Source organism: Monodelphis domestica, chromosome 4 (genome assembly GCF_027887165.1).
Source record: "Monodelphis domestica isolate mMonDom1 chromosome 4, mMonDom1.pri, whole genome shotgun sequence".
Taxonomy (NCBI): Eukaryota; Metazoa; Chordata; class Mammalia; order Didelphimorphia; family Didelphidae; genus Monodelphis; species Monodelphis domestica.
Window position 1 is genome coordinate 14,346,588 of NC_077230.1, and position 13,585 is coordinate 14,360,172.

General features: G+C 34.3%; 1 protein-coding gene across 11 annotated transcripts in view; it reads left to right on the forward strand.

Annotated features, from left to right (window-relative positions):
• SYNJ1 (synaptojanin 1) overlaps positions 1-13,585 on the forward strand; it is a 132,589-nt gene that overhangs the window by 84,876 nt on the left and 34,128 nt on the right. For all 11 annotated transcript variants that reach the window (XM_056826065.1, XM_056826064.1, XM_007493285.3 and 8 more), the window contains 7 exons: positions 45-185; positions 464-656; positions 904-1,062; positions 2,330-2,486; positions 8,946-9,063; positions 9,180-9,395; positions 12,774-12,852. In XM_056826065.1, the coding sequence (XP_056682043.1) occupies positions 45-185; positions 464-656; positions 904-1,062; positions 2,330-2,486; positions 8,946-9,063; positions 9,180-9,395; positions 12,774-12,852 (1,063 nt within the window). The remainder of the gene's footprint in view (positions 1-44; positions 186-463; positions 657-903; positions 1,063-2,329; positions 2,487-8,945; positions 9,064-9,179; positions 9,396-12,773; positions 12,853-13,585) is intronic.

Here is a 13,585-nt window from a genome sequence, read left to right on the forward strand (position 1 = left end):
AATTGTCAACAAAACCTTTTTCTACCTTTGTTTTTTTATGATAGTACAACTAATCAGAAATTATGGGCTGTTGAACTACAGAAGATTCTCTCCAGAGATAGAAAGTATGTGCTGCTGGCTTCAGAGCAATTGGTAGGCATCTGTCTCTACGTTTTTATCAGACCCCAACATGCTCCTTTCATCAGGTCAGTAAACAGCAAGCACTTCCGATCTGCTTTGGGTATCACATAGGTAAACATCTTGGGGAAAGTGATGCTTCTGTGTCAGTAATTATCGATTTAAAAACAAATGAATATGTATTTTATAACGCTACTTGTAAAGCTCCTCAGGCTTTTTATAGCATCACAAAATTTACTTTTTAGACACAATATGTATTTTTGTGGACATATCATATAAATACATAATTGCTCATTTCAAAAGAACTGTTGCACTTGATAGCCTTAATTTCAAATTTGTTTTAAAGGGATGTTGGATTTGATACCGTTAAAACTGGAATGGGAGGTGCTACTGGAAATAAAGGAGCAGTTGCAATACGGATGTTATTCCACACCACTAGCCTTTGCTTTGTCTGTAGTCACTTTGCTGCAGGCCAATCACAAGTCAAAGAAAGGAATGAAGATTTTGTAGAAATTGCCAGAAGATTGAGCTTTCCTATGGTAAGCTTATGTTGCTGCTTACAGTTTTTGTGTTATGGCTTACCAGTGTATCTATACTGATACTGTTGGGAGACTCCTAAGATTGTCCTGTGTTATCAAAATTATTTTCATAAATCTGTACTGTTGGGTCATTTTTAGATAAAATAAGGCCAATGACACGGATCAGAGGGAATAGTGTCTAAGGGGAAAATAATATTTGCAGTGTTTTCTTTATATTTGGTTTAATATCTATTTCATTTTTTTCCAGGGGAGGATGTTGTTATCACATGACTATGTATTTTGGTGTGGTGATTTTAATTATCGTATTGATCTACCAAATGAAGAAGTTAGGGAATTAATAAAACACCAGAACTGGGATTCACTTATAGCAGGAGATCAGCTTATCAATCAGAAAAATGCTGGACAGGTATACCTTTAAGCAGATAATTACTTTTGAAATAATTGGTAGTTTTCATATCTTAAAAAAGGGACATTGTTTTTGTTTTGTTGGTGAACATAGTTAAGAATACCAGAACCTTGAGTGATAGAATATTTTGACTTAAAGACTTCATGCTCTTCTACCTTTTTTAATACAAATCCTACTTCATATATCTCTAAGCTCAAGCCATGCAAACTGATATTTACCTTGGAGAAGATTTTTTCTTTATACTTTTTAACCATTTGGAAATTCTCTTTGGGAAAGCTCAATTGCTAAGTGGCTAGAAAGCCAGGTCTGGATATGGGAGGTCCCAGATTCAAATTTGACCTCACATGCTTCTCAATTGTATGACCCTGCAACTTACTTAGCCCCATTTGCCTAATTGACTCTTCTAATCTTAGAACCAGTTATTTAATATCAATTCCAAGACAGAAGGTAAGGGTTTTAAAAAAAGAAAGAAAATTACATTCATTTCTTTATTTTTTACATGTTTACACAGCCTATTGCAAATACCATCATACTCAGAAAGACTTTCTTGATTAAAATGAAAACAGGTGCAGATTCATATTTAGGTTTAACTCTAGGAGAAACATCTCCACTGTATTTGATTCTTCAAATGATGATAGAAAGAATGTTGTGCAGCTTATAAAATTGGGTTCTATTCCTTTTTTTTTCTTACTTCTTAGGTATATGGGCCCTGGGCAAATACCTTCACAAGGTAGTTCCACTTTCTCACCCATAAAATGAAGGGTTTAGGGCAGCTAGGTAGTTCAATGGATTGAGAGCCAAACCTAAAGACAGGAGGTCCTAGGTTCAAATCTGGCCTCAGACACTTCCTAGTTGTGTGACCCTGGGGAAGTCACTTAACCCCAATTGCCTAACCCTCACTGCTCTTCTGCCTCAGAACCAATATACAGTATTGATTCTAAGAAGGAAGGTAAGGGTTTAAAATAAATAAGTAAATAAAATTGTATTTGTCAGAAACATTTGTAGTCTAATAATTTACATCAAAGATATTTCTGATGCAATTCCTTATGCTTACCTTTGTTAGCTTGCTATACTTAAAAAACTCCCAACCATATGAGAATAATTCCATCTTAGGCAACTTTACTAATTTTTTACTTTGTTGAATAAAAAAAGTGATTGATGGTTACATTAGTTTCTATTCCTTAAAGAAAAAAAAATTATTGCAATTGCAAACATTTAACTTGGATTGTTTTTTTTAACATCTTACAAAATTTATGCTTTGCCATAGATCTTTAGAGGATTTTTAGAAGGAAAAATAACTTTTGCTCCTACCTACAAGTATGATTTGTTTTCTGATGACTATGATACCAGTGAGAAATGTCGCACTCCAGCCTGGACAGATCGCATTCTTTGGAGAAGAAGGAAATGGCCCTTTGATAGATCAGGTTGGAAAACTAACTGTTAAATTAAAATGTATTGACTAAGGTTAAATGAGTACATAGAAGTACAATTGAGAACAGCATATTCTATTGTAATATACTCATTTTTTTAAGATTAGCAAAATAAGAAAGTCAGGATCTCCATGTTTAATTTTTCAAGTTCTTTGCAACACTGGGACATTGTTTCCATTCATAATTTTGGTGATATTCCTAATCATGAAGAGTTAAGGGGAAGTTAAATGTTTTAAAGAAGGTTATCTGTTGAACATCAATACATTTGTATTGACTTAATAACCCAAATGTCTCTAAAGTAGTGTGCACAATCATTTAAAAATGATGTTTTTCTCTTCCTTGTCAAAGACTTTAAAATATTATGGGATAGGTAATATCGTCTTTGGAAAGTTTTTGTTAAATAATAGAAGTCTAATTTCAGTTTTTCATAATAATATAAAGGTGACCGTGGGTTCTCAAAAGTTTTGTCAAGCTTAGCATAAGCTCTTGATAGTTGCCACCAGGCTGAAAGGGCTTTGATAGTGAGCCTGGTGAGAGACTCCTAAGAGTCAACCTAAATATAAAAAGTATCATTTTTAGGAGCCTGGCTACTGAGCAATGAAATTTTTTTGGCCAATGCTGCCCATGCAACAATAGAAAAATTACAAATTTAGTCCTCAATTTTATGTGGCCATCTTCTATCTCAGTAGTGATGCTAAGAATCATAGGTTTTGGGATACATAATTTAGCTGTTGATATTCTTATGCACTTGTGATAGAAATGAAACACACTAATATGTATATTTTACAGGTAAACTGTATATTTTATAGTAAAATATATCTAAACAAAACCAGATAACAAATGGAAGTAATAGCTAAACATAGATAGATGACTCACTGGTTTTCCTCAGAAGGCTAAATGGTATAATTTCATCATATGCTGTGACAAGGGAATCACTTTAAAAGACTGATATATATTAATTTAAGGTCGCCAAGGAATTCAGCTATGTAATTCCTAAATGAGACTCAAGTCAGCCGTCAGCCTTTTTTGGAGTTTAATTACAATAGGAGCAAGAAAGGAATTAGAGATAGAGAGAGAGAAAAAGGGAGAGAAGGGAATAGGGCTTAAATACCCCTTCTGTTTAGGCTGGGCCAAAAGGCCCAAGCCCTTAGATAGCTGGGGCAAAGAAAAGAGATCAGTCCCTATCACTCACGTGACCAAAATGGAGAAACAGTCTCAGAGGCCCCCACCTTCAGCTTCCTTCAGCGCAAGCTTCTCCGAGTCCACCGCAATCACCCCGACCAAACTCCTCAACCACCCCCCTCAAGTCTCCAGACCCTCCTATCTTTAAGGAAACCATCCAAGTTCCTCCTCTCAGTTCTCCCATCTACCAATCACTGTTCATCAATTTCCCTGTGCCAATGGAGGCTCTAGCTTAACCCAGGACCACCCAGAGGTTTCTGGCTTTTTCACATGTCTGTTGAAGGTCATATTTTCAAATGATTAAATCTTTGATCTAGGCTGCAGCCCTTACTCAATCCTGTTAGGACTGAATAGGGTGGAGATTTATTCCAAGTATCTCCATTGTATCAATTCTAAAATCAATCATGATTCAAAGAAATTCCTGTTCTATGCTTAAGCATAGGTCAAAGTCCTTTCCATTGTTCAGCAAAAGGTTTCTGTCCTAAAGTAATCTGAAAAAGGGAAGAGAAGGAACCTCCCATGCCAATGGGGTTCCCATTCCAATAGACTATCAGTAAGAAATTTTCCAAGTATGAAATATCCCAATGGTGAAATTTCCAACATTTATAAGTCTGAGGAATTTTGAGGTTTACAATAATATAAAAATGGTCATTTTGGCACCCAGGGCATCGTGGACTCTGTCAAGAGAGTATGGATAGCCCCTGGTATAACTACTGTAGCCTCTAAAGTATGTTCAGCCTGTCCTATTTGCCAGGCATATAACCAACACGCATATCGTGGAAAAGCCTTTGGGGGACGTCCTCTGGCTTACACACCTTTTGAACATCTACAGATAGATTTCATAACAATGCCAAAGGCTGGACGTTATAAATTTTGTCTAGTAATTGTAGATCAACTAACCAGATGGCCGGAAGCATTTCCTATGACCCGAGCCACAGCAGATTTTGTTGCAAAGATACTTTTAAAAGAAATTATTCCTCGTTTTGGCCTACCAGCACGTATTGACTCCAATAGAGGGAGTCATTTTACCGATTCTGTCTTAAATCAAATATATTCTTGCTTGGGGATAACTCCAAAATTCCATGTTCCATATCACCCCCAGAGCTCAGGCCAAGTGGAGAGGATGAATAAAGAACTTAAGACTATGATTGGCAAATTATGCACTGAGACCCATGTAAAATGGCCTGAAATTCTCCCTCTGGCCCTATTTTATCTTAGAAGCAGGCCTAGAGGAGACTTACATATTTCACCATTTGAGATGCTTTTTGGACATCCGCCTATACAGGCTAAGCCTTTCTCCCCGGCTTATACATCGCTATTAGGGGGAGATATTACTATTGCTTCCTATATACAGGAGTTACAGCACAAACTACGTGAACTTCATGAATCCGGAGCTGCAGTACAAGCTGGACCATTAGACTTTTCTCTGCATGACCTGAACCCAGGAGATAAAGTTTATATCAAGAATTTCAAGCGAACTGGAGCAACTGAACCTTCATGGGAAGGACCATTCCAAATATTATTAACTACTCCAACATCTATAAAGATTGGAGAAAGAGACTCTTGGATTCACTGCTCACATGTGAAGAAAGCATCTTCTGCTGAGACTGATTGACTCTATCCTATCATATGAATTGTGACTCTATCGTATCATATGAATTGGAGATAATAATCCATAGACAAATGGATGCTGTTTTTTTTTCAAGAATATATTGAATTATTGATTTTTTCTTATTTTTTCTTATTTCTTTTCTTTTATTTTTTGATCAGAATATTTGATTTTTTTTCTCATTTTTTGTACTGAAGGTACACATAATTAATACTAATATTATTTTTCCCTGCAGTAATACAAGTTAATATATATACTCTTGCTATAATATCAATATATGCCTAAAAGCTTTAAACTATGGGAACCTGCCATTTATTGATAAAATATTATAGGACTGTGATTAATGTTTGTGTCTGATTCCAGGAAAAGGGATAAAAACAAGGAGCACAGACTAAACCTGAATAGTGCCAATAGAGCACACAAGAAATATTAAGTGAGACTCTAGGTTGCGACGCTTAACTTATGTTTAAGTCGTAGGACTTCCTTGTATCTACACTCTTTTCGAAGTACTCAAACAAGTACAAAGCTTGACTATCATGCTGGCTCCCTATATCCCTGAGGAAAAAATCAGACAAGGGAATGACATTTCCCCATCAAAATAGAATTCTAATTCTTTCCTTCTTATATTATGGCAACTTCCTGTAGTCTTGGCTACAAATGGCTAAGTGAAATATTACTGCATTCTGTCCTACATACTTGTGGGATAGAAATTACTTTAAACTGGATCTATACAAGGTCTATTTTGAATTTTTCTTATGTTTTTGATTATTTTTCTATTCTTTTGATAATTGACACATACACCCCCATAACTGAACATTGCATTCTGAGCTAAACTTGATATTTTTAAAATACTTACTTCAGGGGGGATTGTATTTTAATTTAAAATCTAAGAATTTTTGAATTTTTTTTTTGTTTGAGATTGTATTTTTATAAAAATCCAAGAATTTTGTTTAAGATTTTACTTTTATAGTAGAATATTTTAAGCATTGTACCTGCCATTATTTTTAAAGCACACTCTTTGTATCTAACTGCCAGTGCCATTATCAAAACTTTTTTTTAAATATAAATGTATGTTTCTATTCAGCTAAAGTGCTTAATTTAAAGTATTATGTTGCCATCATAGTGATATGAAACAATTTACAATTGCCAAGTCATTTTAATTATTATTTATTTAAGGTGAAAATATAGAAAAGCAATTTGAATTACACTATCCCTTAATCCTGTTTTCTAATGTAGCATAAGGAATGTCCTGGACTGTAGAATAACTCTGCCAGTAGATGACCAGTTATGAGTGAACCTATTTTCAGTTCCAAGTCTTTTGCTCATTTTAAAAACAATTTACAAATGTTTAGTTTTTGTATCTAATCTCTGTTAATTAAAATGTTTATAAAGTTTATTTTTACCAAAGAGATGCAATTCATTATGATAAAGTATTGCAAAATAAACTTTGTTTTATAACAAAAAAAAAAAGATTTTACTTTTATAAAAAATTCAAAGATTTTGATTTTGTTCAAGAAAAGATCTTCAAGAAAGAAGCTTGAAACTTTTATATCCAGAGAATGAACTGTTACAGAAAGATGCCGAAACCCTACACTTCATCAAGAAGATCAAGAATGAACTTTGGATGTGATTGATTGGTCTGAACTTTTGATTGAACATTTATTGTAACTGTACACATTTATGCCAAAAGGGACTGCCCCTAATTTGGCTTTCTGTCAATGCGCCTAGCAAACATTGGTTTTGCTTTCTTTTCTTTTCTATTTCCTCTTTCACTATTCTAATTTCTCTTAGAAAATTGAATATTGTGTATATCTTTAGTTAGAAGTGAATTTAGAACTACAAAATGATTATGTTAAATGATCAATGGGGAGACTAGTCTCCCAATGATCATCAGGGGGGATTGTAAACCTCAAAATTCCTCAGACTTATAAATGTTGGAAATTTCGCCATTGGGATATTTCATACTTGGAAAATTTCTTACTGATAGTCTATTGGAATGGGAACCCCATTGGCATGGGAGGTTCCTTCTCTTCCCTTTTTCAGATTACTTTAGGACAGAAACCTTTTGCTGAACAATGGAAAGGACTTTGACCTATGCTTAAGCATAGAACAGGAATTTCTTTGAATCATGATTGATTTTAGAATTGATACAATGGAGATACTTGGAATAAATCTCCACCCTATTCAGTCCTAACAGGATTGAGTAAGGGCTGCAGCCTAGATCAAAGATTTAATCATTTGAAAATATGACCTTCAACAGACATGTGAAAAAGCCAGAAACCTCTGGGTGGTCCTGGGTTAAGCTAGAGCCTCCATTGGCACAGGGAAATTGATGAACAGTGATTGGTAGATGGGAGAACTGAGAGGAGGAACTTGGATGGTTTCCTTAAAGATAGGAGGGTCTGGAGACTTGAGGGGGGTGGTTGAGGAGTTTGGTCGGGGTGATTGCGGTGGACTCGGAGAAGCTTGCGCTGAAGGAAGCTGAAGGTGGGGGCCTCTGAGACTGTTTCTCCATTTTGGTCACGTGAGTGATAGGGACTGATCTCTTTTCTTTGCCCCAGCTATCTAAGGGCTTGGGCCTTTTGGCCCAACCTAAACAGAAGGGGTATTTAAGCCCTATTCCCTTCTCTCCCTTTTTCTCTCTCTCTATCTCTAATTCCTTTCTTGCTCCTATTGTAATTAAACTCCAAAAAAGGCTGACGGCTGACTTGAGTCTTTCATTTAGGAATTACATAGCTGAATTCCTTGGCGACCTTAAATTAATATATATCAGTCTTTTAAAGTGATTCCCTTGTCACAATGCCCAGAGGAAAAAAGTCATTCCACAGGACAATTGACCATCTGGCTTTTTGTGATAAGTATAAGCAAAATGACCACCTTGGAGATAATTGCTGTTTATGTATCAACATTTATTGCTGAGGAGGAAGAAAACTTTTATAAACATCATAATAAGATCCTCCAAAAATGAAGTCATCATATTCATTGGTGCTAGATGACTTTGTTGCAAAAATGTGCAGAGAGAAGTCCATCCATCAAAAAGTATAGTGAAGCTTGGTAGAACAGTAGATAGAGCACTGAGCCTGGAGTCAGGTAGACCTGGGTTCAAATCTGGCCTCAGACATTTCCAAGTCATTTGACCCCCCTACCTCCAGGACCCTTCCTCCCTAAGTACCTTAGATTGATTTGAGATTTTTACTGCATATTTAGCCCAGTCGACAAAATGGCAGGCTTGGAGACTGGAGGTCATGGGTTCAAATTTAGCCTTCGACAGTTCCTAGCTGGTTGCCTGGGCAAATCACTTAACCCCAGTTGCCTAGTTCTTACTGCTCTTCTGCCTTGAAATCAATATTCAGTATTGATTCTAAGGTAGACGGTAAGGGTTTAAAAAAAAGGTTTATATCCTTTTTTGTACATGTAATCCCTATAACGTAGCATAGCACATGGCACATAGTAAGCATTTAATAACTGCTTAATGTTTGATCTCCCCCAACAGCTAGTCGTCTAGCATTGTGTTTGATAAACAACAGTGATTCATGGGGTTTGTACTGAAGGAATTTTTCAGTCAAATATATAATGGCAACTGAAGTCCATCTTTCTACTCTCCTGTAGTCTGAATTTGATCTAATAGCTGCTCTTTTCCTTTTCTTTCATGTTGGTTGCAGCTGAAGATTTAGATCTTCTCAATGCTAGCTTTCAAGATGACAGCAAAGTCCTTTACACTTGGAATCCTGGCACTTTGCTGCATTATGGAAGAGCTGAGCTGAAGACTTCTGATCACAGGTTTAGATGATATCTCGAATATTCCTGTCATTTAAAATGGAATTAATTTCCCCTTGAGTATCCTTAATGTATTCCCAGTAGAGATTGAATATATTTCACTTTCTTTGTTTTTTAAGACCTGTTGTTGCACTGATCGATATAGATATATTTGAAGTGGAAGCTAAAACACGACAAATTGTTTATAAGGAAGTCATTGCCACTCAAGGACCAACAGATGGCACAGTATTGGTCACCATCAAAAGGTCATCATCAGAAAATAATTTTTTCGACGATAGCTTGATTAATGAGCTTCTCCAGGAGTTTGGAAACCATGGTGAAGTTATCCTCATAAGGTAAGTGCAACATTTATTCATTAATCATGGAGCTTTCATTATCAAAAGTGGTTAATGATTCAAGATTGATTTCACTTTTCAATTTAAAGTTTCTTCAGATTAAACAGTTTCCATCTTTTTCAGGATAAACAAGACTCCATAATGCAGGAGAAAGAATGTAATAGCTGCTTTTTAGTAGCTAATAATCTTGTTAAGTTGAGCACTGGCATGTGTTATTTCAAGCTAAAAGCAAAGCAGACTGCTGGAGAAACTTAGAGATTTTAAAAACTGAAATTCACCATTAAAGTTTAAGATAAAATTGGGAATGTAATTTTCAGGAAAAACCATGCCATAGATTCAATATGAGGTACCAAGAAAGAACTTCTAGTTCTGTGATCCAGGCACCGTGCTAACCTTTGGGGAATAGAATTCCAAAGAATTAAGTAGTCTCTTCTTAGTCATGGCCATTTAAAAAAAAAAAAAAGAAGAAACTCTTCCTTTCCCTCTTATAATCAATACGATGTATTGATTCCAAGGCAGAAGAGTGGGGAAGGCTAGGCAACAGGGGTTAAGCAACTTACAGAGGGTCACACAGCTAGAAAATGTCTGAGGACAGACTTGAACCCATGACCTCCCCTCAGCCGTATCCATTTTTATTGAACAGTAAATGAATCATTATGAGAACTTTTTTTAAATAAAGTATTCAATTTCAAATTTACTTAGACAATAAGCATTTATTAAGGACCTTCTGTGTGCCAGGTACTATGCTAAGTGCTGGGGATAGATAGAAAGGATAAATCCCTCTTCTCAAAGAGTTCAGGTTAATGGAAAAGCCACCATGCAAACAACTATCTCCAAACAAGATATATACTGGATAAATTGGAGGCAGTCAATAGAAGGAAAGCACTATTATTAATGGGGATCAAGAAATTATTCATATAAAATGTGGAATTTTAACTGAGACTGGAGGGAAGCCAGGAAATAGAAATGGGGAGATGAGTATTCTAATCATGGGATATAGAAGTAAGAAGACCAAAAAGGTAGTTAGACTGTAAAGGTCTTTGAGTTGACGCTGTGGCCTAATTTTTCTTCATCCCCTCCAACAGTTAATTTCCTTTTTTTTAACATGTTATCCTATGCAATAGGTATGAAGTGGTACCTCAGTTTTATTTTAATTTACATTTCTTCAGTAGTGATTTGGAACATTTTCAATCTGACTAAAGATAGTTTTAATATATTCATATGAGAACTGACTTTTCATATCCTTTGACCATTTGTCCATTGGGGAATGGCTGCTGCTTGGTAAGGATAGGTATTAAAAAGAAAATATAAAACATCCTTTAGCACCTAGACTACTGTGGGCAATTCTGACAATGCTTGAAGACATTTTATTCTAGAAGGTTCACAGAAAGACAGCCAAAATCATGAGAAGCAATATCCTTGATGGAAAGATTAACAATGGAGAATATAAAAAGGAAGACTGAAGTGCTTGAGATGATAAAGTATTGAAAGGAATAAATAGAGACTTATTTACCAAAGTCCATTATCCTAGAATTCCAGAGGAGATAGAGATATTTCTCTTAAAACCATTATAAGTAATCAACTTTTTAAAAAATTAATTTATTTGCTTATTACTTACATTAAAATTCCCAGGTATCCCACTCCTCTCCCCTTCTCACACTAACATAGCACTTGACAAAGAAAAATATGTAAAATTTGTAAATTTTTTATCCATTTTTCTGCTTTCCTGCTTATCTTGGCTACATTAGTTTTGTTTGTACAAAACCTTTTTAATTTAATATAATCAAAATTATCCATTTTCTTTTTTACATGATTGTACATCATCTCAGGGAGTGGGGAGAGTGGGAGGGAATGAAGGAGGGAAGATTTGAAAGAGGGTGAGAATTTCAAACTCAAATTTTTTTTAATGTGCATTAAAAATTGTTTTTATATATAATTGGGGAAATATTTTAAAAGCTATCCATTTTACATCTCAGAATGATCTCAGTCTCTTTTTTATTCATAAATGCCTCTCATTCATAAATCTGATAGGTAATATGTTCCCCATTCTTCTAATTTGGTTTTATCTCCTCCCCCCCCCCTTTTTTTAGGTAATATAACCATTTTGATCTAATAGTAAAGAGTGTAAGATACTGGGATATAACTATTTTCTGCTAGACTGTTTTCCAATTTTTCATATTAGTTTTTACCAAATAGTGAATTCTTATCCCCCAAAACATGGATTTTTACTCTTGTCAACTATATGGTTACCATAATCTTTCACTGTTATTTGTCTTTTTAATTCCACTGATCTACCTTCCTGTTTCTTAGTTTGTACTTAGACAGTTTTGATAATTACTCCTTTATAATAGAGTTTTAAATCTGATATTTTTAGACTTCCTTCCTGTACATCTTTCATTAAATCCTTTTATATTCTTGACCTTCTGTTCTTTCATATGAATTTTGTTATTTTTTTTCTAACTCAATAAAAAATAAATTTTTGGTAATTTAATTGGAATGGTATTGAGTAAGGAGATTAATTTAGGTAGGATTGTCACTTTAAGTATATTGGCTTTACTCACCCATGAACAAATAAGTAATCAACTTTAAAACTACCAGGCCCTAAAGAGTGATAGGATGAAAATACCAGATGGTAGAACCATCAGAAAATTTTAAAGAAAACTAGGAGAAAACACTTAGGATTGAGGACATGATTTTCTTATCAGTGGTAAAATACCTCCTACTCAGCATATGATCCAGAGTGGCAGTTTTTATAACCTTGTGTGTATGTGTATATGTATGTGTGTGTATGTATATATATATGAGAATATTTTTCACTCTTTTTCTGTTATCTGGAAGGGTACTCTAGAAAACTCTCATTTGATTTGAAAAAAGGTGAAGCATTTAACATTTCATATGATAGGAAGAAGCAACTTAGTAGCTTTATGATGAACAAATTGAATATCAGATACTTCCCATCTCATTTCATTAGGCAGTTATGGCAATCATATCATAATCTTTGACTAGAAAAATTATAGTATGCTTCAGCAGCTTTCATTTTAAGCCTTTCCTTCTATAGGTATATAATTTGCACATTTAAACCTTAATTTCTTTCTCTCCTCAACTTTTAAAAAATCCTTAGCATTACCAAAATTAGAAAAGTTTTTCTAAGGAAAAGACTGATATCTATTATTCTTTTTGTTTCTTTTCCTCATAATAAAGAACTTTTAAAATATTTAGCCAGTGACTCTTACCTTTGAAATTATGGACATTAAAATCCCTTTTTTAAATGTTTTATTTTTTGGTATTTACAGAACCATAAATTTATACTGAATAAGTCAATGGGGTACCAAATTTTTACAATAGAGATAATTGACATTTTTTACAATATTCTCAAAGGTTTGTAGAAGACCAGATGTGGGTAACATTTTTGGAAGGAAGCTCTGCCCTGAAAGTTCTGAACCTAAATGGTAAAGAGGTAATGTAACTTTATTCAATTTAATAAACATTTAAAAAATTTTAATGGATTCTGAAATGGTTTCCCAAGCACTTAAAAATACATGAATCTTATCTAATCATGCCAATTAATAAAAGATAGTATTATAGAATTGCAGGTAAAAATATATTCTATTTTGATACGTCTCAGACTCATACCAGACTTCTCAGCAAAACCATAAAATATAACTGCCTTTGATTAATGTTGCATAGTAAGAGAATAGTGGTGCCATAATAATAGCAGAAGAGGTATCTCTGTCCTCATATGTGTGTAGATAAATAGATCACTTCATACTTTGGGAATCACTTTTGTACATCATCTTATTTGAGATTCTGATAGGTTAAATGACTTTGGTCTATCACTAGCTAGAAAAATATAGAAATAAGATTTGAACCTTAGTTTTCTTGACTTCCAAGCATGACAGACTTTGTACTACCCAAGACTGCCTCTTATGTAGTAAGGTTTTGTTGTGTTTTTTTATTATAATGGGTTTCATTATAGTGTGAAAATTTTAGATATTCTTCAGGGGCCATTTGTATAACATCTATAGAATATGCAGTTAACTAACATTTAGTTGTTATGAAATAGTGAAACTCTATCAAGGTTGGAAGATAATCATTAATTCAGTTTATTTCATTGTGCCCCTACTTATAGATTTAAAAAATTTTCATTTCCTCTATAAAAGAATTTCAGTAGTTTATTAAATTTTGGTTAG